Source organism: Monopterus albus, unplaced genomic scaffold (genome assembly GCF_001952655.1).
Source record: "Monopterus albus unplaced genomic scaffold, M_albus_1.0 scaffold341.1, whole genome shotgun sequence".
Lineage (NCBI taxonomy): Eukaryota > Metazoa > Chordata > Actinopteri > Synbranchiformes > Synbranchidae > Monopterus > Monopterus albus.
Genome location: NW_018128221.1, coordinates 241,097 through 263,702, shown reverse-complemented (window position 1 = coordinate 263,702; position 22,606 = coordinate 241,097). Strand labels below are relative to the sequence as shown.

Below are 22,606 nucleotides of genomic sequence, written 5' to 3'. Positions count from 1 at the left end.
ACCTGTTAGCAGCATCCCTTGTGCAGCAAACACATATGGGTGTAATATTCCACTGTCCACATACCTTAGGCCACATAGGGTGTGTTTCTGATTTAAACAGTAGGACAGGTCCCCCACTGTCTCTAGCATGTGTCTCATTTCAGTTTATATAATTAAATTTTCTCTTTCTTTAGAGGTTCCATGACATTCATCATCATCATGAAGCATTTCAAATTACATATGAAACCACTAAACATCAGCCAGTGTGAAACCGGCAGCGTGCCGATCACCACTGAAAACTCCAGGCTGGAGCCAGTTACCGTAGCATTTCCCTGTTTGAAAGCTGAGCACAGCTTAATATGTACAGACTTCGTAGTACGCCTTGTATAAAGGGAAGGAGAAAATAAGCTTTTCGGTTGGTGCTGATTTCTGCTTTTATTCAAACTAATTTCAGTTTTAAAATGACAAGAAAAATAAATTAAGATAAATTAATCATAAATAAAATGTATTAAATTAAAATAAATACAACAGAGTTAATTGGAGAACTGGAGTGAGAAATAAAATAAATGTGCAACTGTAATAAGATGTCGACATGGAAGCTTCATCCACCTGAAGCCAGTTGTAAATAAAAACAATATCTGACAAAAAAAAGTTACATTTCCTAATGAAGTTAAACACAGGAAAATCAACTAAATTAGATTAGCTAATGAGAAGGATTAGTTGCCATGGAAACCGATTCCCAGCACCTTGCTTCATCTTGATTAACGGGTGGAGCCACAGCCGCGGGACGCCACCACAGCAGCAGCTTGGTAGACCTCTCTGAACTGAGCCAGAGCCTTTCTCTGATCGACAGGGTCGTCCACCTGCAGAGACAAGGAAACAGCTCAGTTCCTGTTTATTTGTCAATTAAAAATGTCTTAAAAACACACACAAACAGGTCACGGCTGTCCTCGCTATAGAAGTAACACAAAAGGAGATAGCTAGACTTTTAAAGACAGTTTGGATCATTTCAACTCTTCAGGTGACACAATCATAGAAGAAGAATTTGCCTGTCAGACATGAAACTTGTAATGATGATGATTCTTACAAACCGAAGAAGTTGTGAATCATAGAAATTGTATGCTTCCAGCTTTTTGTGGCTTCATTGAGGTATAAATAAAACACAGACCCTGCATGAAAAGGGTTACATTTCAGGTGTGTGAAGGAGCTTTCTACATTCTTGTGGAAGACTTTATCTCACTTATATCAAATAGTAATACATTTATGCATTAGTTAAATAAACCTGGTAGTAAAACCTCAATTTACAGCTGTTGTGATTTTTAATTAATAACCATTCCATGGAACTAGACTTTGTTTTCCACCTCCACCGTCACATGTTCCTCGCATTTCACATTCTTCTCCATTGCTCAGTTTATATTTAATTTGTGTTTATGTCCCATTTCACTGTCATGCTCGTCTCTAGATCTTTACTTTATTTAATTTTATTTCATTCTGCTCTGCTTTTATTCTTATTGTTCTGAGCTGTGATGCCTGCTGATAAAGGAGACTGATTCAGAACAATTTGACAGTTTACTCCCAAAATCTTAAATTGGAACAGAAATTACATTTAAACCATCAACAACATGAAGACAGGCCTGTCTCTGAACATCTGACTGATGAGAGCACCCTGGTTTGGTTTCTGTGGCCTTTCTGCAGAAATGGAAGCTCTCACTACGATCTCTGTTTTACTTCTGAGAGGTGTAGTTTCCACTACAGTGTGTCAGCGTGTAGTACTAAATGTTGAGCTGTGTTTCACCTACATCTGTTTATTCTGAAGCATACTGTTCAGATTTGACAGCTGAATAAACACCCGACTCTTTCAAGGGATTGGTTTGGTGTTTTCGTTAATGTCATCACATCTCATGAAAATGTGTGACTTCTCTACTTAGGTCAAATACTTTATGTAAAAGTACTTTTAAAAAGGTTAGAACAACGATACATTTAATCAAACAAACAGGAGGAAATAGTGCATTTGTCGGGGGCTAGTTTCAGCGGTATCGCCCAGTGCGATGCTGTGTCGTCCATATTGTTTGCACTTTGAGCTTCTAAACAGTTTAGCACTGACACATTATGGGCTGACATGTTTGCTGTTTGTACAACTTTTGATGCTTTTTCTTGAGTCAAACTTTGTTCATATTAAATCGTTTTAACCTTTGCACCCATCAGAAACCAGTATATTTCCAGACTCTGCAGCTACATTCTGAAACATCTGAGATCAGTTACAGTCAACATAAGTGAAAGACGTGTCCATTACCATGATTTTTTTCAGGTCACTGAGCACATTCTCCTGGTCAAGGTTCTGGTGGTCCAGGCGGCCCAGGTGCTTCTTCAGCTTCTCCATCTTGTCCCGGAGCTCGGTCAGAGCCGACACCACCTGAGACTTTTTGGGTTCTTTCAGCTGGTCCAGCAGAGCTGGGACATGGGTCCTGTCATGGTGCTGGTGGTGGCTGTGCTGCAGGATGCTAGAGAAGATGTGTGTGTAGATGTCCAGAGTGGCATTCATCAGCTGTACTTGTTCTTTTCTCTGTGGAGAGGAAGAGATGCTTGGGAGTTGGTACATAGGAGGCTATAATAATAATAATTTATAAGACCTTTATTGTAACAGTGAACAGAATTTGAGTGACTCTTGCACAACATAATGATCCATAACCACAGATGGACTATGAGGCAATGGGCCTGTGGACACAGACATGTAGAAGGCCTTGACCTCTCCTTCATTTCTAGACTCACAAATTGAGCAACCACAGATTTATGTCTCCGGTTTGTGTCTTCTTGTGGTTGTTCTGCATCTCTTTTCGGACATTTTGTGTCAAGTTTTACTCATTTTGCACCTTTTTTGTCTATTTTTTTTGTCAGTTTGCATCTCTTTGTGGTTGTCTCGTTTTAGTGTTTTTGTACTCTTTGTCATTGTTTGGCATCTATATATTTTTCTTGTTTTGTGGCTTTTTGTAGCCATTTTATTGACTTTTTTCACAGTTTTCCGGGGTAGGTCCCCCTGAATCATTGAGTCCCTGAGCCTGTGCCCAGTGAGGGTTAACACCCAAAGTGAGCCAATAGGACCCCTCGGTACCAGATAGTTCAGTCGCATTTGGGTTTGGGTCGGGATCGACTACGTAATCCAAACAGGTGTAATTGCACTTGTAAATATTTGACTTGTAAATTAATCCATGCTTCTTTTTTAGTCTAATTTAAAGTGCTAGGCCTATTATAAATTAAAACGATGAGCCAGTTAAGCGCATGACAACTCTATCCATGATATCAGATGCACAAAGGCCATAGAAAAACACCACACAAACTCAGCTGTGTCGGACTTGGGTCAGGTTTGGACAGAAATATAGAGCCCGATCCGTACTCTAATCTATCCCTGTTCATAACTTTTGGCAGCTTTTCCTTTAATATCTCAGGGTTTATAAAACTACTGTGCACATTTCAAAAATCAATGAGGATTCCTGCTACATGGTAATACTGGATTATTATATGACTTTTGAAAAAATGTGATGAAGACTCTTAAACTTTCAATTATCAAATTTTCTGGATTAGGCATAAAAAAAGCATTTTTGTTTCGCCATTTCCCTTGTAACAGTTTCTCAACCGATTTTCCATATTTTGGATATGATATTAATTTTCCCTGTGCATGATTCTTCGTGGCATCATTAATCATCTTGATGTCACAGAATACACAAAGCTTTTTCAGTTTATTTTAGCAGGGATTCACAGTGTCACTGTCTGATGAAAACCAGGTACATATCGCCACAAAATTAACTTTTCACAGCCATTACAGAAAACCTAATCCTTCAGTTTTACTAAAAACTCAATCACAACATTGAAAATATGTGGGCTTTGGTACAGTAGAGTGACAATAGATGCATAGTGTGTTGTATTTACCTGGCAGGAGGTGCTGATGCTCCTGATGACAGATCTGAAGAGAGGATTGCTGCCAATCTCTGGCTCCTTCAGCTCCTAAAACACACACAAAAAAAATCCTGTCTTAACATTTCTATTTCTCTTCACATATTAACAAGCACAACATAAACAGATACAAACATGGCTGTTGAATTCGGACGTTCTGAGTACCTACTGACCTGAACTATGTCTGTAGCAGCAATGAGCACTTTTATCTTTGGTCTCCCTTTCCTATTGTTTTCATTTTATTTGAGGAAACATTAGCATGAAAAGCTAATTTTGACATGTGGTCCCAGCGGATGTTAAAAAGATGCTCTAAAAAGACCAAAGGTTCCTGTACAGGTATTTGTACAAAGATTTTAGATATCTGGCTTCTTATGAAAAATGATTGTTGAATAATACATTCATACATAAAAGTGAATCACAGGTATCTTAACGCCACCAAAAACATAAAAGTTTTTAAATAATTCCCTGTGTAGTTTGTAATACCTCGTCAAAATAAGCACACTTTGTCAATTCCATACACAGTTATCATTCAGAAATTATGTACATGGTTAAAAGTGGTCATCATCTGGTTTTACAAGCATGAAAATAAAAGAAAAAGCAGCAGAGTGTAAACATCAGTTTAAAATATCTTGAAACACCTTAACCACTTCTCACTCCTTAATATGAACACGCATGTCAGATTCAGTATAATCTTGAATGAAAGCTTCCTTAGATAAACTTTAATTTTAGGGATTAAATCTTTTAATCACAAGCAGAGGCTAAGATGCAAAAAAAAACAATAAAGGATCTAAAATCATGCCCTGTGGGATGCCACAGATAAACTCACCAGCAGATCTGCAATGGAGTCATGGGTTTGTATCAGGGAATCTGAGACGAACTGGACAGGACTTCCAAATGCCAACACAACTCCCAGTAAGACCAGTAGACACACTGAACCACAGCACGAAGACATAATGAACTTCAGTAAAAACTACTGTAGACTGTACTGTGAAAGGTCTTCTCAACAAAAGGCTGAGACAGTTTTGGCGTACCGTCTAGTCACTGATACTATCTTTTGACCTGTGGGTCTATATATACAGCTGTCTGTATCCCTGTACGTCTCAGTCTGCGCCTGCGAGTATGTGGGGTTGTGCATCTCTGTGGTCTGTGGGCTTTCAGCTGCAGCACCAGAAACAGCAGCATCGACAACAATTTTCCTCTAAAACTCACTCTGCTGCTGCTAAAAACACACACAAAGGAGACTCCCTGGTCAGGTTTCCATTCACATCCATCCACTGAGCATATACGCATGCAGAGTGAGGAGACTCCCTGGTCAGAGCGGTTTAACTGGAGGAAGCCCAGTTCTTCAAAAAAAATTACCTAGAAATCTGTGTGTAGCTGTGCACACTAAGCTAATGCATGGTTAACTAGTTGTGCCAGTAACATCAGTGTGTGTGTGTGTGTGTGTGTGAGAGAGAGAGAGACTGGTTGCATAAAACCTCATATACTGCACTGTAACTTCATGAAACTTTACAGCTCTTTAGGTTGTGAGTGTATTTTGTATGCAAGCTTGCATGTGTGTTGGCAGTTTATTTAGCGGTCTGAAAATATCTTAAATTTTTTTACAAGTAACGGGCCTAAATGAGCATCTTATATTAACCATATTTCCCACCTCATTTTAACTATGATTACTGAATTTTCTATAGTTAAATTTAGCTGTGATTTAATCACTTAGCTAGTGGGTTTTATTTTACTTTACATTTTGTAAAGCAAATATCTCTGGGTTTTGGCCAAACAAAACAAGTGCCCGGGGGCTCTGGGAAACTGAGAGGTGTCTTTCATTATTTAAAAAAAAAAAAAAAGTAATTCTTTTGGGCATCTCTCCTTTATTAAGTACATATACCTGAAAGTAGGTCACCAAGAGGTGGACAGGAAATAGGGCCGACAGGTGGGGAGACCTGCAACATACTTTAGTGTGTGCACGCCAGTGGCGTGCCACACTGTTCCTGGTATGTGGTGTGCTGCACCTTAATCATTCAGCTACCAGGGCACATGTTCTTCACTATTTTATGACATCTTATTGATCAAGGATTTACTTGATTAAACACAAAAAAGAAAAAAATGACATCAAATAATGAAAACAATTGTCAGTTGAGGCTGTAAAAATCAGTTTCTAATCTGTATGTAGAATTTAATTTGGCACAACAACCTCAGTAGAGTCACCTGTACCCAACAACTATAGCTACTATTAATAAAGGAAATGACTAGGTGTCACTTCAGATGCGTGGAGCTTTTAGCTAAAAACTTGGCAAACAGAACTCTACTGTATCGAGAATTAGTGGGATCCTTTTGACTTTGACTTGCTTTCAGTTTTGGTCTGAGAGGATTTGTCCCTTAAACATAAAACTCTTCAAGTATTGTAAGGATTCAGATTCTTGCCAATACTTGCCCCTTGCATGGGGATATGTACATACGCACATACGCATTGAGAGCCGATGTACCAGAGTCAAATTCCTTGTGTGTCCGACACACCTGGCCAATAAAGCTGATTCTGATTCTTTATACACATAAACTTTGCAATATCCTAAGATAAGCATAGTGAGTTCTACATTTAAGTCTAAAAGCATCATCAGCAACATCCACTTCAATTATCAAAAGTGGAGTTTCACTCATCCACCAGAAAGGCTCCAACTCATGCGGTAATAATTTAGTTAGTGCCAATGTAGTAATTTTAGTGTTGGAGCTAGTAGACAGGTTATATGAGCTACTTTATACAATAGTGTCAGTTTACAGCAATGCAATGCAGAATCAGAATCTGCTTTATTAGCCAGGTGTGTCACACACACACAAGGAATTTGACTCTGTACACCTTATTATCTAACCATTAAGCATGTTTTGGATGTAGGATGTTAATTTGCTAAGTAACTGTTGCCACCGTCTACATGTAGTGCAGTAAAAAGTACAATATTTCCACCTGAAATTCAGTGAGTAGAAGTGAAAATGGCAGGAATAACGAGGTTAAGGTACTATATGGATGACAACGACTTATGCTGAGGGTGCCAGGTTGATAAGACTGCTAACAAAGCTTCCCCCTAACTATCGAGACAGCTTTGCTGAGTATTGCATCACACATGGCATTATACGAGATGGTAGCAGTAGGAATTACACCCTGTATGATTTCTGAATGGTTAGAGCGCAAGTCACAGGTTCTACGGTTGTCAAGACAAGCTACTCAGCTGCACATTCAGGATAAACCACACCCTAAGAGGAGGGATATCAGAACATCAGAGTTAAAGTCTCACAGTAAGTCCACCTTTATTTATTATGACCCAGATCTCATCTCCAACCAAGGCAGACAGGAAAATTGCTACCTCAAAACCTTCAGCTCTCCCCAAAAGGAGACAACAGTTCAAGCCATATTTCCCATATTGTGAAGGGACAGAGCACTACCTGAGTGGCTGCAATGTTGGCACTGTAGATGTAAACATTCAGCTGACCTCTGTACTTGGTGGAAACACTGCAGCACCTGTGGAGACCAACATTTACTGGTGCTTCATGACCTAGTAGAAGTTGTAAAGCAGAACCCCAGCATCCTTACTGTAAATGTCAACATGATTTACTTTGGCCATTCAAGTCATTCCAGTCAAGTAATGCTCAAGGTCATTCCATTTAAGCTACAACATAGCACAAAGACATTGGACACCTTAAACCCAGGTTTTCACAGCTGAACAACTTGTACTAGTGGAGCAGTCCAGTGGAGCTTCTGAAAGAGAAGTACTAGCACCTATGACCTGTTGCTATTACAGGATTCAAACAAGTGTTGCCTATGGTTCTGACTGACTGTATCTAATCACACCTGACCATTCAGTGCAGCGGGGGCCACTTCAAAGGCACAGTAGGTGAAGAAAGAGGTCACCCACTCTAAGGAGGATGAAGAGGCCATTGCAACGAGGGAAGCAAAGACCATCAGTATAGGTGGAGTAGAGCGGCACGCCATGTAATTCACCAAAATAACAAGGCCAGAGAGGTGTTTAACTGTTTCTATCGTTGCCAAAGAACCGTCCTCAATCACCACCTCTTGCCAGGACCCACTCTGGGCCCCACATTGTTAGGTGTGCTGCTCCACTTCCGGCAGTATCCTGTAGCAGTCAGCAGAGATAAAAAGGCTATGTTTCATCAAGTTCGCTTGCTACCTGAGGATCAGCCCCTGTTACAGTTTTTGTGGAGATACAGGAGGACAGATTGGCCCCCTGACTTGTATGAGTGGCAGGTGATCCTGTTTGGGACTACCTGCAGTCCTTGCTGCACCATCTACACCATCCAAAGACACATCAAGGAGTAGAAGAACATCTACCCAGACATCCATGAATCAGTGCACAGCACCTTTATGTGGCCAATTGTCTGCAGTCCCTCACAGATCCACAGGAGACAAGGGAGCTCATCGACAAGATGAGGGAGCTTCTCACCAAACGAGACTTTGAGATCCAAAAGTGGACGAGCTATGTCCCAGAAGTGGATGCATTGCTAGGTCAGATAGCTGTGAACAGATAGCCTTGCAAGAGCAGTTAACAAAAAAAGAGCATTAAACATCCACTTTAACCCATTGCATGCTCCTCATTTCAGAAGGGCTTGGGAAAGGGAAATACAGTCTGTTAAATCATCCTCAAGGATCAAGTCATTCCAGAGGAAATGTTGCTAACTTACCTCATAGAGATGGAGGGTAATCTAAACTCCAAACCTGTGGAATGTGTTTCAGTGGATGTGGCAGATCCAGACCCTACTACCCCAAATCATTTATTGATATGGTGACAAGGTGCCTCACTTGGTCAGGCAGTGTATGGGCCCAGAACTCCTTTACCAAAAAAACAGTGGAGGCATAGCCAGGTCACTGCTGAGGATTTTTGGAGTCAGTTCATCTGGAGTTATGTCCTTACTCCGCAACTTTGACAGAAGTGTGTTATGGTTGAGTCCCCCTTACAAGGGGGGTGAGGGAGAACTGCGGTTGGACTTAAGTGTGCTGACCCAGGTGCTAGTAGAAAAACAGAGGTTTAATGGAACAAAACACAAAGTAACATAACAGGGGGCCATGTACATACATAATCAACATAGGGCTGAGATGGAGGAGGAGGCCTGGACAAACAGGTACAAAGACAAACTAACAACAGGACTTAGGAGAGCAGGAGGATGAGGACAGACGGGTGAATAGACAGGCTAATCAAGAGGACAGGCGAACAAAAAGGATATCCATAGCACAGGAACTGTCAGCTTGGATGAAAAAAAAAACTTCTGGTTAACCTCATGGACAAAAAAAACAAACAAAGAGGTCCACAGCACAGGAACCGTCACCGTGGAAAACAAATGACGTCGACAATAGGTCTGTTATGGGGTATGCGAGTTAATGCTCCGGGGACAGCGAAGCGTCCGCCAGACGTATAAATAAGGTAGGAGGGTGATTATAGTAATGCGCCCCAGCTGTGCGCAACAACCCACAAGTCACCGATTACAAAATGCGACACAGCTGGGGCGCTGATCCTGCAAAAAGAGGAGCAGGAGAGAGAAAGGCAGAAGAGAGGCAGGTTGCGCCGAGCGGACCTGACAAAGTGAAACTCATCCACAGCTAACCTGGCTGTGGGACAAGTTGTCATGATAGCAGACTCTCACCTCACTAGAGCCAGTGGGCACCATAACCCATCTGTTCCCAGGAACAGATGGCAGGGTCCGATCTGTAGTGGTTAAAATAAAGAACCGTACCTACCTTCGACCATTAACTAAACTGGCTGAACTCCCCAGAGTGCCTGATGACGACAGTAGTTCATCTTCCATTTAACAGGGACTTTTGATTATGTGTATTTGCAGTGCCAATACAGGGGCGGCTGTTAAAACTCCCTGTAGTTCGTGGACTGTAGTAGGTGTGTTAAAAGACTGTGTATTGTAGCTTAAAGAGCCACGTTTCCCAGAATGCATCTTTTCACTCCATGTGTTGCCATGTTCCGATGTCACGCTCCTTTTGTCCAGTCAGTGTAGCTTTAGCAAGCTCAATAACGACTTGACTGGACTTAACCTGGGAGTGTCATCTTATTCCTTGACTGATGAAGATTCATTTGGTGTACCCCCTTTACCGGCATATGCAAACTGTATAGTAATATACAGCTACTTCCAAATCACACTTGAAAATTACATTGTACCATGAATCATTTCTAATGTCCTAATGCAGTTCTATTTAGAAAGTTACATGTACTGTAAACTATAAAACTGTAAACTAACACAAAGTACCCAAAGTCCTATAAAGCCACATCTGATTAAATGCAGAATGAAGGAACAGCACAGCAGCTTTCTACAAAATATTTTCTATGAAACTCATCAGACAAATTCTGCTGATTTATCCAGTTTATAAATAACTCAGTGAGAGTGCTGTAAATGTGAAAGCATCTGTGGTACGTACAACAATACAGATGCTCCTGCTCACCCTACTTTTGCTTCTGTTCTATAAATTAATTTCATGTGTATGTATTTGACATCATTTAAAACAAATGTATCATGTGCCATTATTTCATAAAGCCATGTCACACTGTCCAAAATGTTTCTTTTGAGAAGTAACAGTCATTTCTATACAACAAATGTAGTAAGAGGGGAAAGACACCACCCACCCTGTAGATGCTGTAGAAAGGTCAAATTTACTTTCACTCTGAAGCTGTGTAGACCCTAAAAGCTGAGATTATGGCCCTACTTACAGCTCTGCTTCTACTCCTGTTCATGAGTGGAAATAAATACAACCAGCAGGGTCACTGATCAATCAGCTGATCATCATCCTGATGACCTGATTGATCTGTTTGTCCCCAGAACTTCAGACACTGGGAAAAAGTCCCACTGTGACTCTCCAGAGCCAAAGGTGGCGTCTCCACACATCTTGTTTTGTCCAACCAACAGATCTACAGAGACTCAGCTGATTCTCATGTCTGACAAAGAAAAGCATCAGCTCCTCACATTAAAGAAGGTGGAACCAGAACATGTCGATGACTGTTGCTTCTAAATAGCTGAGGTTCATTTTCTACCAGTGAACTGACTCATGGCTGCAGCTCTAGGTCACTGAGTGGCTTCATGAGGACGACACAGTGGGTCAGACGCAGTGAGGGGATCTGGTTTAGACAGAGGAGGTTTCCTCCTCCAACAGAGGAGACTTGACACTGCTCTGGAGACTCGGCCCTGACGAGGCCCTGCTGGTCACTGTATTTGATATTCCTGTGTCTACATAATTATGGCTATGAATCAAAGGTGCTGCAGGGTAAAGCACCACTGCGTCAGGAAGAACACTGATCACCGCTGTGGGTAAAATTGTTGGTGCTGAAAGTAGAAAAGTCTCTGCAGCAGGAAGAAGCGCCACTGGTTTAGGCAGACTCGTCACTGTTGCAGGTGGAAACACCACCACAAGGCGTACAACGAAACCTGAATCATCACTGCAGATAGAAATGCCATTACTATGAGGAGAAAAATTTCTAGGGATTCCCCGATAAACCTGTCATGACCTTTAATTCAAATCAGACTCAATATTAACAATTTATGCTTCTCCAGTATATAATACAGCCGCACAATACACAGTTCAGACATACTGAAACAAACAATACTGTAAATTGAAATGTGTTGCTACCTGAACTCTACCAGCTAGCCAGCATTACTGAGTGACCATGGTAACAGCAACAAGCAAACAACAGTTTGTGGTATCACTTTTCGCTGAATTATGTGACAAATCTTCCCTAGTGTACCAAGAAATCAACCTGGCCTCACGCTACATGCTCCTCCGTGCACAGTGTGTCCGTGTCCCCCTGATGAGCCTCAGCCCAGTGCTCCCTCTCTGTTTGCTCTGGGTTTGGTCTCCACCACCTCCTGAGGGAAACCTCTGGCTCTGGAGCTGCTAAACACTCCACTGTGTTCCCCAGCTGGTCTCTGACCAGCTCTGTCTGCTGGCTGATGCTGAGCAGGTCGTGAACAGCGACTGTTTAGAACGTCTGCTCTAAAAACAGCTGCTTCCTGCTGCTGCTGGAAACACTGAAATTGAACTGAAGCGGGAATGTGCTGCACAAAGAAAAATATAGGAGCTTTGAAACATTAGCGCTCTGTTCTGGCTTTTGGACATATTTTTTCATCCTGAACAGGGATAATGTGAATATTCAAATGCGGAGCAGACTCAGCACAAAGACGACAATGATGATGCATTCAGTGCGGTGTGGTGTCAGTGCGGGGGGGGGGCGGAGATCTCACCGTGGGTTTCGGCAGCTGTCCCAAAGATTTGTGCGGGAGTTTCCACTGACAGGTGAAGGAGCTGAGCGTGACTCAGTTTTGCTTTTAGGTGAACTGTTCCTTTAATTCTTCCATGAACTCAGAGAAATTTCTGTCCTGAAAACTGAAACTCCAAATCCTCCTACAACAAAATGTTTCCTTTTGTCTTTTGTCTTTTCTTTTTCATTTGGTCTTTTCCTCTCCTCTCATTTTTAGAGATATTCTCTTTATTTCTTTGCTTTTATTTTTCATTTCCTTCTTTTTCCTTCTTCTCCTTCATCAGGAAACACAGCACACACATGCACACACTCATGTGCTGTCACAATGTGACCAGCAGAGGGAGTCAGCTCTCAGTTAAAAACCGACACCAGTTCACAGGAATAAAGGTGAATATCTCATTTATTTCACCCAGAATCTGACAAATTCATATACTGTAAATACAGCAACAACAATTCATATAAAAATACCTTCCTTCATATCGTTCAATATATTAAAGTTTGAAGTACTTCCAACATTCTGGAAACTACAGTGAATACTCAACAACAATAAATATTTTCTGAAAAACAGCTTATTCTGTAAATAAAGCTACACTGATACAAATGTAAAACACCTAAAAGATTCAAGATGTTTCAGAAGCTCCCAGCTACACAGCTGTGGGTGAGGCTCACTGTTTTCAGTTTGTACCACATTTGTTCCAAAGTAAGATCAGTTTTAAATGGAGTTTAGCTTCTGGCACATTCAACTGTTCTCACGTGTCCTGCTGACACAAAACCAGTCAGTGTGTCCAGAAGAAAAACATGCGGAGAAAATTTATTTAAAAAAAAACAGTTGAGCTGCTGCATTTCTTTCAGTCTAATGATGAAAATAATAAACGGTTCAAATAAAGGTTTTTGCTGCAAAGTCCATGTTTTAAAAATACAAAAATTAACTTTGATTTTTCAAATAAAAAACTGAAAACAGTGAGCCCAAATGATGATGCTGACCACAACACTGATGATGCTGAGGTTAGTAATGATGATGATGATGACGATGATGTGCCAGTTCATCAATCCACCTGAGGACATAAATGAACTCTCCGACAGCTTTCAGTGCTTTTTCATCTCTTCTTTTCTGCAGAAACAGCGATACTATTAAGTTGTAGTATTAATGGATGCAGTATCAGCAGCAGTGTCAGAAACAAAATTAGAGCCAGTAGTTGTCAGTAGTTGTTAAGTATTAGTTGTATATTTTTACTGATAGTTCTGGGATTATATATTGATAATGACCAAATAGACAATCAGATCTATTTTATCATTGTGACATTTGTGTTGCAACAGGAAGCAGAGTGTAAAAACATTCCAAGTTGTATTGTTATTTCATTGTCGGGTAAAGCACTATGATGCATTTACAGTACTACACAGTAGTAGCAATAACAATAGCTACTAGTAACAATAGCTGGTGCAGTTGTAGTATTAATGGATGCAGTATCAGCAGCAGTGTCAGAAACAAAATTAGAGCCAGTAGTTGTCACAGCAGTAGTAAAAATAGGAATGACTGTAGCAACAGAGGCAACATTGGTATTTAAAGTAGTAACAGTATTATACTCAACTGTAGTAGGAGCAGGTTCAGTTTCAGTACCAGAAGCTGTGGCCTTTGTAGTAGCAGCAGGAGCAGTAAGCGTGGTATTGGAAATAGCATTAGAAGTATATCTATTAGCAGTAGCCACAGCAACAGTAGCAGCCTTTGCAGTAGAAGTAGTAATAAATGTAGTATGGGTAGCAGTAGTAGCTCTCTATATTTTTGTCCTCCCCAGCTACATACATGAAAGGGTCAGAATATTAGGAACACCTTTAAATATAATGTAGTCCAGTACAACACCACCTTTAACTACGACCTCAGTAGTAACCATATAATTTAATTTATACATTGATGACAATTTCACCAAAAACTGAAACATGTTGAGCTAAACACAGATGTTAAGGTGGAAGTACTGCACTAAAGTGCATACAGTTGTACAGGTGTACCTAATATAGTGGCCAGTGAGTGTATTTCTGAAGGTGAAAACTTAAAGTCGGGGTAAAGTGCAGATTAACGTGTTCTAAGTTTGTCACACCACAGGAAGATGTGTTATTAACCAAAATCATGAAAAAATAAGGAGTATTTTCTGCTCTGAAATGCTTTGGGCGTGTCGGGTGAAGACAATATCTCCTTACACGCCACTTTTTCGAGGTAGGACTGGTACACCTTTATTCCGTCTCATTTTTTGTGTGTAAGGTGCAAAGCCAGAATGATGGGCCATTCTCATTCCGCCTCTGGTCTGCACTTATCTCTCCTGCCATTGTTGTTTTGCTTTGTAGACTAGCAGCACATAATTTACGTTACAGTTGTCATGTCTTGCCTCTGCTGCGGAATCCTGGCCCGCTGTCTGAATTCACAGGTTGGCTTCAGAATCAGAATCAGAATCTTGTGATTAGACCACCATAGCGTGATCAGTATGAACAGAACAAGGGTGGGATATTGGCGACCCTTTGGAACGGTGGAATCTTCGTGTAAGAACAACTAATGTGACCACGCCAAACCAAACCGCAGAGATGTGCCAACTGTTCTCATGATAAATATATTAAGGGAGCACATGTAGGAAAGATGCATTGCAGGGTGAAGGCATAACTACCTAGCAAACTGTAGGGTAGGCTGTTGTAGACATAGTAACTCACAATCAAACAGGAGAACTGGTGCTAATGCGCTAGGGCTCTTTATCAAAGGCCACTGAGTCAGATTAGAAATATGGTTTTGGTGTTTATCGAGCTGCTTCTTCCTTTTGTCGGTGTTTAAATGACAGCACGCTGCTCAGCTCTCACACACACACACACACACACACACACACACACACACACACGCTGTGTTTTCATTCAATGTGGGGACTTTACATCAACTTACATTCATTTCCTGTAGACTTATCCTAACCTACTTGCCTAACCCTAATAGTAACACCTAACACTTAACCTAACCTCATCCTAACCCTAAACCATGTTGCCACCCTAAAATTCAGTGATTTCCTTGTGGGGACTACCTTCTGGCCGAGGCCCCACAGTGTGAGCGTGTTAACAGGTTTTGGTCCTCGTGATGTTAGTAATACAAAGGCACACACACACACAGGGAGCAGGTGGCTGCTGTCTAGCTGTGGAGACAGGGAGCTGTATGTTTGTTAATGCTCTTACAATAAAACCTTTGAGCAAACAGCCAGTTGGAGTAATTTAGCAAAGCACCTGCTAAACAAGCATAAACTTGCAGAGAAGTGAAACTTTAAGCTTTGTCCACAGTCTGCGAGTTTGTTAGGCTAACAGCTAACAGCTAGCTGTGTTGATCTGTCCAGTGCAGCAGCAGCTCCATGGTCCGCTGTGCATCCATTATCTCCCCTCTCTCCTTCAACCAACTACAGTTGGTTCAGACCCGCTTCAACACATTCACCGTTCACGTGTTCCTACTTTTGTCATTGTTTAATACTGAGGCAGCAGCATTAATCTTATTTCTTTTAACAAACATAACTGAGGCTGTAAATCTTCATCTGTGCTCATATCGAGCACAAACGCAGGCATAGAGCTCTGTGCACTCTAGCTTTTATAAGATTACAGGTGCGGGAGGGGGGAGTTATGTCAAGGATGCTCCAGTGCTTTGAGCCACGTTTTCTGCCCCGCCCAAAATATCTTGAACTCAAACATGATGAAATGGTCTAACTACACAATTCAGCAACACATATTTCTCAGTCTTTTAACATGTTTTCAACAATTGTTTTCTGACACAGATAATGTGTTTAGAAACAAACCACTGATTTTGCTTTACCTGGACTTTAAACACTGTAATGCAGTCACACACTTACAGAAAGAGGCAATAATATTACTAGTGATATAGGACTCAAACCTGATTCATACATTATGAAAAATGTATGTCGGCCGTTTTACAGATGGAACTACAAACAGCACAACACAACATGCTGCTCCAATGTCTGTTTCTACACATGAACTGAACAATAATCCCTGCACTGCCATCTTCTGACCACTAGGTGGTTTCATGGTCACTTGAAGCTTCAGCAGACTTCATCTCTCTATCACTACGCAATAGCAGTGGCAAAAAGCAGCAACAGCACCCTGTTAGTACCATTAGCAGCAATGAAAAGAGGAGAATAAGGAGCAGCAGTAAGTGTAGTAAAACAAAACTGTTTACCTTTTTAATTTTCCTCTCCAGTTTGGTGATGATTTTGAGCCATTTTGAAGGTTTAGAGGAATAAACCTGAACACAAAGACAGAGTAGTCAGAGTACAGTATAATGTGTATGTATCTGAGCATTTGTGTGTTTACAGTTGTGTACTCACGCAGCGCTGCAGTGTGTGCTGCAGTCGATACAGCAGGTCATTGTAATGGAGGGGGAGGAGCTTCTGGACAACCTCTCTGCTGAACACGCTCCTCTGGTAGATGTCAATCAGTTCCCGCATCTCGAGCCAGCCGACCACACGCTGAGGAGAAACAGTGTGTTTACACAGTGCGTCATCGTGCACACAAGTCCTGCTTGTTTTCAGCCACACTAGCAGCGTGTTGCTCTTTACTCGGCCCTCGGCTTTGGTCCAGAATTAAATACAGTATCTAAAGCAAGCATGTTGATGTTTGGCAGGTCTGATGGTTACTGTCTTAGTTGTGCATGTTAGCATGCACACATTTCCTAAGCACTAAACACAAACTACAGCTGAGGCTGATGGAAACAGTTACAAGGTACTGGAACAACTCAATTTTGAGGATCATCGGAGTATTTACAATTCATCTGGAAGGAAACTTGAAAGTCTAAACCAAATTTCAAGGCAATCCATTGTTGATTAGCTTGGAGCTGGTCAGTTGTATCAACCTGGATCAAAGCGGTGGACTAACGTGGCTGTAAACTGTAACATACACTCACAGACACTTTGACAAGCCCTGCTCTGCGAGAAAACCCATTAGATTGCAGAAACTTGATCCATAGCTACTATCAGACTTCAGCTCTCCATTGTCATCACAAAGCCTCTACAACAAATCAACTCTGTCAGGGGGTTTCTAATTACACCAATTACACCCTGGGGGTAACAATAAAACAGTGGAATTCTGTCCAGGAACACCACAGGTCAAATACTTCCTCTGCAAAATGCAAACAGGATATTTGACTGAACAGGGATGTCAGCTACTGTATGTCATGTGTGGAAATACCAGCAAAACATTGGTTTGACATATAACGGAAAGTGTGAAGACATTACAGAGAGAAGGCGGGGTGTGCAGAATGCGTTATGTTGTGGTTAGACACAGTTTATATGTGTGGTTGTGGTTGAGGTACACCAACCGGACACCATCCGCGCTGGAAGCTGAAACCTCAGCAAAACTACTTCCACTTACACTGTGCAGCACCAGGCTTCATTCAAAAAATTACAAATTCTCACTAGAGACATGAAGTCAGTCATAATAGTTTTTCTACAGTGTGCAATGGTGTCAGGAGCTAAGTGGACAAACTGGTCCCCAGAGAGAAGGAGCGGAGTCAGACACGTTCACTGACCTCGGGACATTTGGTGCAGAACTTGGGCAACAGCCTCAGTCGCCTGGAGACGTTTTCTTCCTTCTGCAGATGAAAACACCAATTACAAAACACTCATTAGTGACTCACTATTATACAGGTTTATCTTTTGATGTCATCTTTTAATTCTTTTTTAATGTCTGTGAGGAATCACTAAAATAAAAGATTCTCCATCTCCAACTGACCATCTGCTTTTACAGACACTGAGGTGTAACTGAAAGCTCCAAAAAGACTAGTAAGTGGATCTTGAATTAAGATTTTTGGTCCCAAACATCTGGGTCAGCCAATATGAGATGACTTGTTTAATTACTATATTTTACAAATCAGTTAAATGACACTTCTGATGAACTAATTTTCTATATTAACTGTACGTATCATCAGTACTAAATGTGGTGATTGTCCATGGTGAAAAGAGCCCTTAGTAAAAGTATTAATACTACGATATAAAAATAGCCAGTACAAAATACGGAAGTAAAAATTGGTCTCCAGTAAAAATATATATAAAATTAAAACATAATGAGCAAAATTTATGTAAAATACTGTGTATGTAAACGATCAACAATCAAAGTACTCATTGTGTATAATGGCCCTTTCTGGAGTATTACACTGTAGTAGTACTTTAAAATATATTATCGCCCTCTGAAATGTAATGAAATAAAAAAGTGGCTGAAAATAGACAGGTAAAGTAGAAGTACCTCAAAATTGCACTCAAGCGTAGTACTTGAGTAAATGTATTTTAATGTAGTATTTTAAAAAGTAGCCACAGCAGCAGCACTAGTCTGACTGTGTACTGGCAGTAAAAGTGAGTCGCGTGATCATTTTCTTCAGCTGTGAATTAAAAGTGCTTCATGTGTCAGTCAGAAAATGTCTGATCTGATCATGAGCTTTGATCTGGTTTAAAAACTGCAGCTTTTCACACTTTCACTTCCTGTTGGATGTTTCCTGGCAACTGGAAAATCGTGCCACTCAGAATTAGTCATCACTATCACCTGTTAGAGACTGATGTGAAACCATATCGTTTCTAAATCTGTGACGATCAGAGCAGATCAAACACTGTATGCACTTAATGAAGAGGACCTTTATTTTGAAAGAACCGTTTCTCTGTTTTTGATCATTACTGATCAATTAGTAGTTTGAACACTTCTGAGTTTCACTGAAAAGCATGAAAGGTTATTGGTAAGTTACTGATACTGATGTCCATAACCAACTCTGGTCAATTGAAAACACACTGAAAACACATTAGTAGTTATTGATCTGCTTGTCAGCGAACTGCTGATTCATTGACATTCTGACCTCTGAGGACTGACATCGTATTGATTAATAGAGAACTTAACAGGGATTTATTGATACATTTACTCCATTTGCATTTATTTTCAGACTGATCAATAATAAACAGTATCAAAAACTGTTATTACTGTCCTTTAATTGACAGTTAATTAACCTGACACACTAACCAATAAAGTAATCAATAAGTGATATTACTGACTCTTAGTTAATAGTAAACAGACATACTTAATGGAACAAAAATCAATAAGAGCTGACCCTCAAAGGTTTTAAACTGATGTATTGATTGGTAGGGTAATCAATAAGAGTAATTCCAACATGAAATATTGATTGGAAAACTGATCAATAAAAGTTATTATTGACCTTTAATTGACAGTAAACAGGCACACTGACACACAAATAAATAGGAACTAATAATTGATAGTAAAGTGACCTATTGATTAGCAGGCTAATTCATACAAATTATTGATCTTTAATGTCAAGTAAATTAAAATAATAATTGATAGCTTAATCAATAAGTTACAGTATTACTGACAGCTGATAAACTGACACATTGATTATAAGACTATCAATAAGAAATAAATGAAGAGTTGCACTAGCATATTGATCAGTAGAATAAGCAATAAAGTGTTATTGCTTTTTCGGGCTATTGACACTGATTGGCAGAATGAGCTGGTATTGACCATTAATTGATAGTAAATTGATATACTGATTAGTATACTAATCAATGAGTTCTCATTGTTTTTTAATTCATGGCAAACTAAAATATTAATCAATTGGCCAATTAATCCAAGAGCAATATTACTGACATTAAATTGACAATAAACTGACAGGAGTTATTATTGATCTTTTACTGATAAAACACTGATGACAAAGTTTATTTAATACTTGTACACTAAAATACCAGTTATCAGAATAATCAATAAGTAATATACCTGACATTAAATTGACAGACCGAGAGACAGGAGTGATTATTGATCTTTGGTTGATCAACAGTCTAAAAAAGTGAGTGATTCAGAGTTATTGATCAGCAGCTAGTGCTCTTACCGGCAGTTTATTGATCAGCACTTTGGTCCGATTCCACAGGTCTCGGATCAGCCCGGTGGGAATCTCCTGCCGGCAGGTGAGCCCCTGCTCTGCCGTTGCCATGGTAACGAGCCCTGAGGTGAGGCTGAGAAGCAGAGTGAGAGCAGCCATCCTGACAATGAGGAGAAACATCATGAACTGCAGCAGCTTCCCTCCTCTGTGCTACATTTATACCTCCTCCTCCCCCTCTCTCCCCCCCCGTCACCACTTCCCCTCTCTTCTTCTTCTGTTTCAAAATTTCCTAATATCACTGAGCCACTGCTGCAAATTTCCAAGGAGTCTCCCAGTCATCACCTCTCTCTTCTCTCTCTTGGATCCTTTTCTTTGTTCACTTCCTTTTTTCTTTCTCATGTGTGTTTGTTTCCTTCTCCTCTGTGTGTGTCTGGTTTTACCTGTTGTGTGTCTGTGGAGCCATATGGGCCATAATTCGTCTGAGCTTTCCATTGTTTTTGTTTTATATGTGTTTTAATATCTCAAGGCGGCATTTATAAAGAGTCCCCAAAAAACATGATCCACGTGTACGGACGTGGCTCTGCAGATCTATGCTGGCGTCATGGTGTGTGTATGAACATCGTCCTGCACAGCAGCAAAACCGCAAGTGTGCTTCTGTTTACACCAGTGAACTTAGTGAAATGTGAGGAAATAGCATTTTCTTTTTAGACAAACTATATTAAGGATCACAACCTCGCACATGTCCCATGGTCCTTTGTGTCAGTAGGGGATGGAAAAATACTGATATAAATCAAAGGGCTGCTTGATTTCCTCACACTGGTTCACGGGTGTTAACGGACACACACTTGCAGGACGGGGTTTGTACACACACCTCGGCAGAAGCACAGAGTTATTAAACTGTGCCTGGTGATATTAAAACTGGTATAACAGACAGAACAGCAGGGAAATCAGATTAATTCTGACCCATCTAGCTTTCCGTAGTCCTCCCGGAGATGCTGTGTGGCTCAGGTTTGTCGGAGGCTCCTGGAAGAGTCATTCATCCTCCCAGATCCTTGTAAACGGTCACAATATACAATTTTGTAATCCTGATCACAACATTTTCCTTTCTGTCTGTCCTCTGTTGCCTCCCTGACGTTTCTTCCAGTCTTTCTCATAAAAGTATTTCTGAGGAGTTTGTCCTGATCCGATTTGAGGGTGTAAGGACAGAAGGAGTCATACAGCGTGTAAAGACAGAATTTGTGGTTTGTGTTATCCGGCCTCCTTATCTCTCTCCCCTCTAGTCTTTGCTCTGTTTCCTCCTTCTCTCCTCCCGTCTTCTTTCCCATCATTCCTCCTCTTCTTTTTCCTCTGCTGTTGCATTTCTCCTCATACCTTTCTCTTCTTTGTCTCTTTCTGGCTTCTTTATTTTCTTCAGTGGAAAGAAAAAAGCAAATGACCTGCAATCATGTATATATTTGTCTTAAAATCTGCTCAGATCTTCATCTAAGTTACAATAATGAACAAACAATCTATGTCACCTAATAACACACACGTCATTGTGTTGTTCTTGTCTGTTTTGACATGTGAAGCCCTAATGACATGAACAAAACCTGCAGTCCAGTCACCAGAACCAGACCAGAGGTAAAAACATTCAAATACTGAGTGTGTGTGCCAGGCTTCACTAAACAAGATCTCAGGAAACCTGGGATCAGGATAAAGGATTACAGAGAAACACTGGTCTTCATCAGTCCACAGGCAAACTGTTGATGGCTGTGGAGTTGTTGTCCACAAACAACTAAACACACACCAGTGAAGAAACCTGCGCCCCAGTGCATCAGTGTGGCTCACTGGGGGTGGGGGGTGTTAATAGCTGGTGGATAACAGCGATAAGCTGGACCAGGGTCTGGACTCACACACTACTGTAGGACATCACATTTACTGGTGCTGATCGTCTCTGGATGGGGTTTGTGCACAGTAACACAAACACAGAAAATCACTGGCTGTATCGTAAAGGTCAGAGGTCACTCACTTCTTGCAGCAGCACCTTCAGGGTTTAATGGGTGTGTTGATTAAAGGCACGGCGACAATGCTGCCTGTGTCACTAGCATAAGACCACTGTGACTGTTTGCACTTGTGATTTTGATAAAAATCAGGTCACATGATCAGTTAACACTGAAGACTGGGAACTCCACAGGTGCTGCTCCTTTATATTTATGTATTTCCTTTAAATTTCTTCCTTTCTTTATTTTCTCCTCTTGCCAACTTTCTCCTTTTTCTTTTTCCTCCATTTCTTTATTTTTTGTGCTTCCTCCTAGTTACCGGAGTTTCCCATTTTTCTTCTCCCGTCTCCTTCCTGGACCTACTTAGTTTCCTTCCTTCTCCCTCCTTTCCTACTTCTCCTTCTCCTCTTTGCCTACTCTCTCCGTCAAGTCATCATGCCCCACAGTGACAGTGATGATGTCACTAATGGATCTGTTCAGGCAGGAACTGGTTTTGATGTTTAGATCTTGTGGTCAGATAAAACTAGGTCATGGTTTCGAAGGAAACGGTGACTGTGCGG

General features: G+C 40.8%; 1 protein-coding gene across 1 annotated transcript; it reads right to left on the bottom strand.

Moving 5' to 3' along the window:
- Nucleotides 1–485: 485 nt before the first annotated feature.
- LOC109974601 (uncharacterized) lies at nt 486–20,238 on the bottom strand. The gene is made up of 7 exons (XM_020624876.1): nt 20,077–20,238; nt 17,728–17,790; nt 16,529–16,669; nt 16,381–16,446; nt 3,904–3,978; nt 2,273–2,542; nt 486–842 (listed from the first exon to the last, which is right to left on the bottom strand). Exons 1-7 carry the CDS (start codon nt 20,224–20,226, stop codon nt 741–743), a joined length of 867 nt encoding a protein of 288 aa, XP_020480532.1. The 5' UTR covers nt 20,227–20,238; the 3' UTR covers nt 486–740.
- Nucleotides 20,239–22,606: the final 2,368 nt, after the last annotated feature.

Coding starts and splice junctions, on each gene's coding strand:
- LOC109974601 (XM_020624876.1), bottom strand. CDS start 20,226: ATGGCTGCTCTCACTCTGCTTCTCAGCCTCACCTCAGGGCTCGTTACC. Junction 17,791..20,076: donor TGCTGATCAATAAACTGCCG/GTAAGAGCACTA, acceptor TTTCATCTGCAG/AAGGAAGAAAACGTCTCCAG. Junction 843..2,272: donor GTGACCTGAAAAAAATCATG/GTAATGGACACG, acceptor TTGTCTCTGCAG/GTGGACGACCCTGTCGATCA.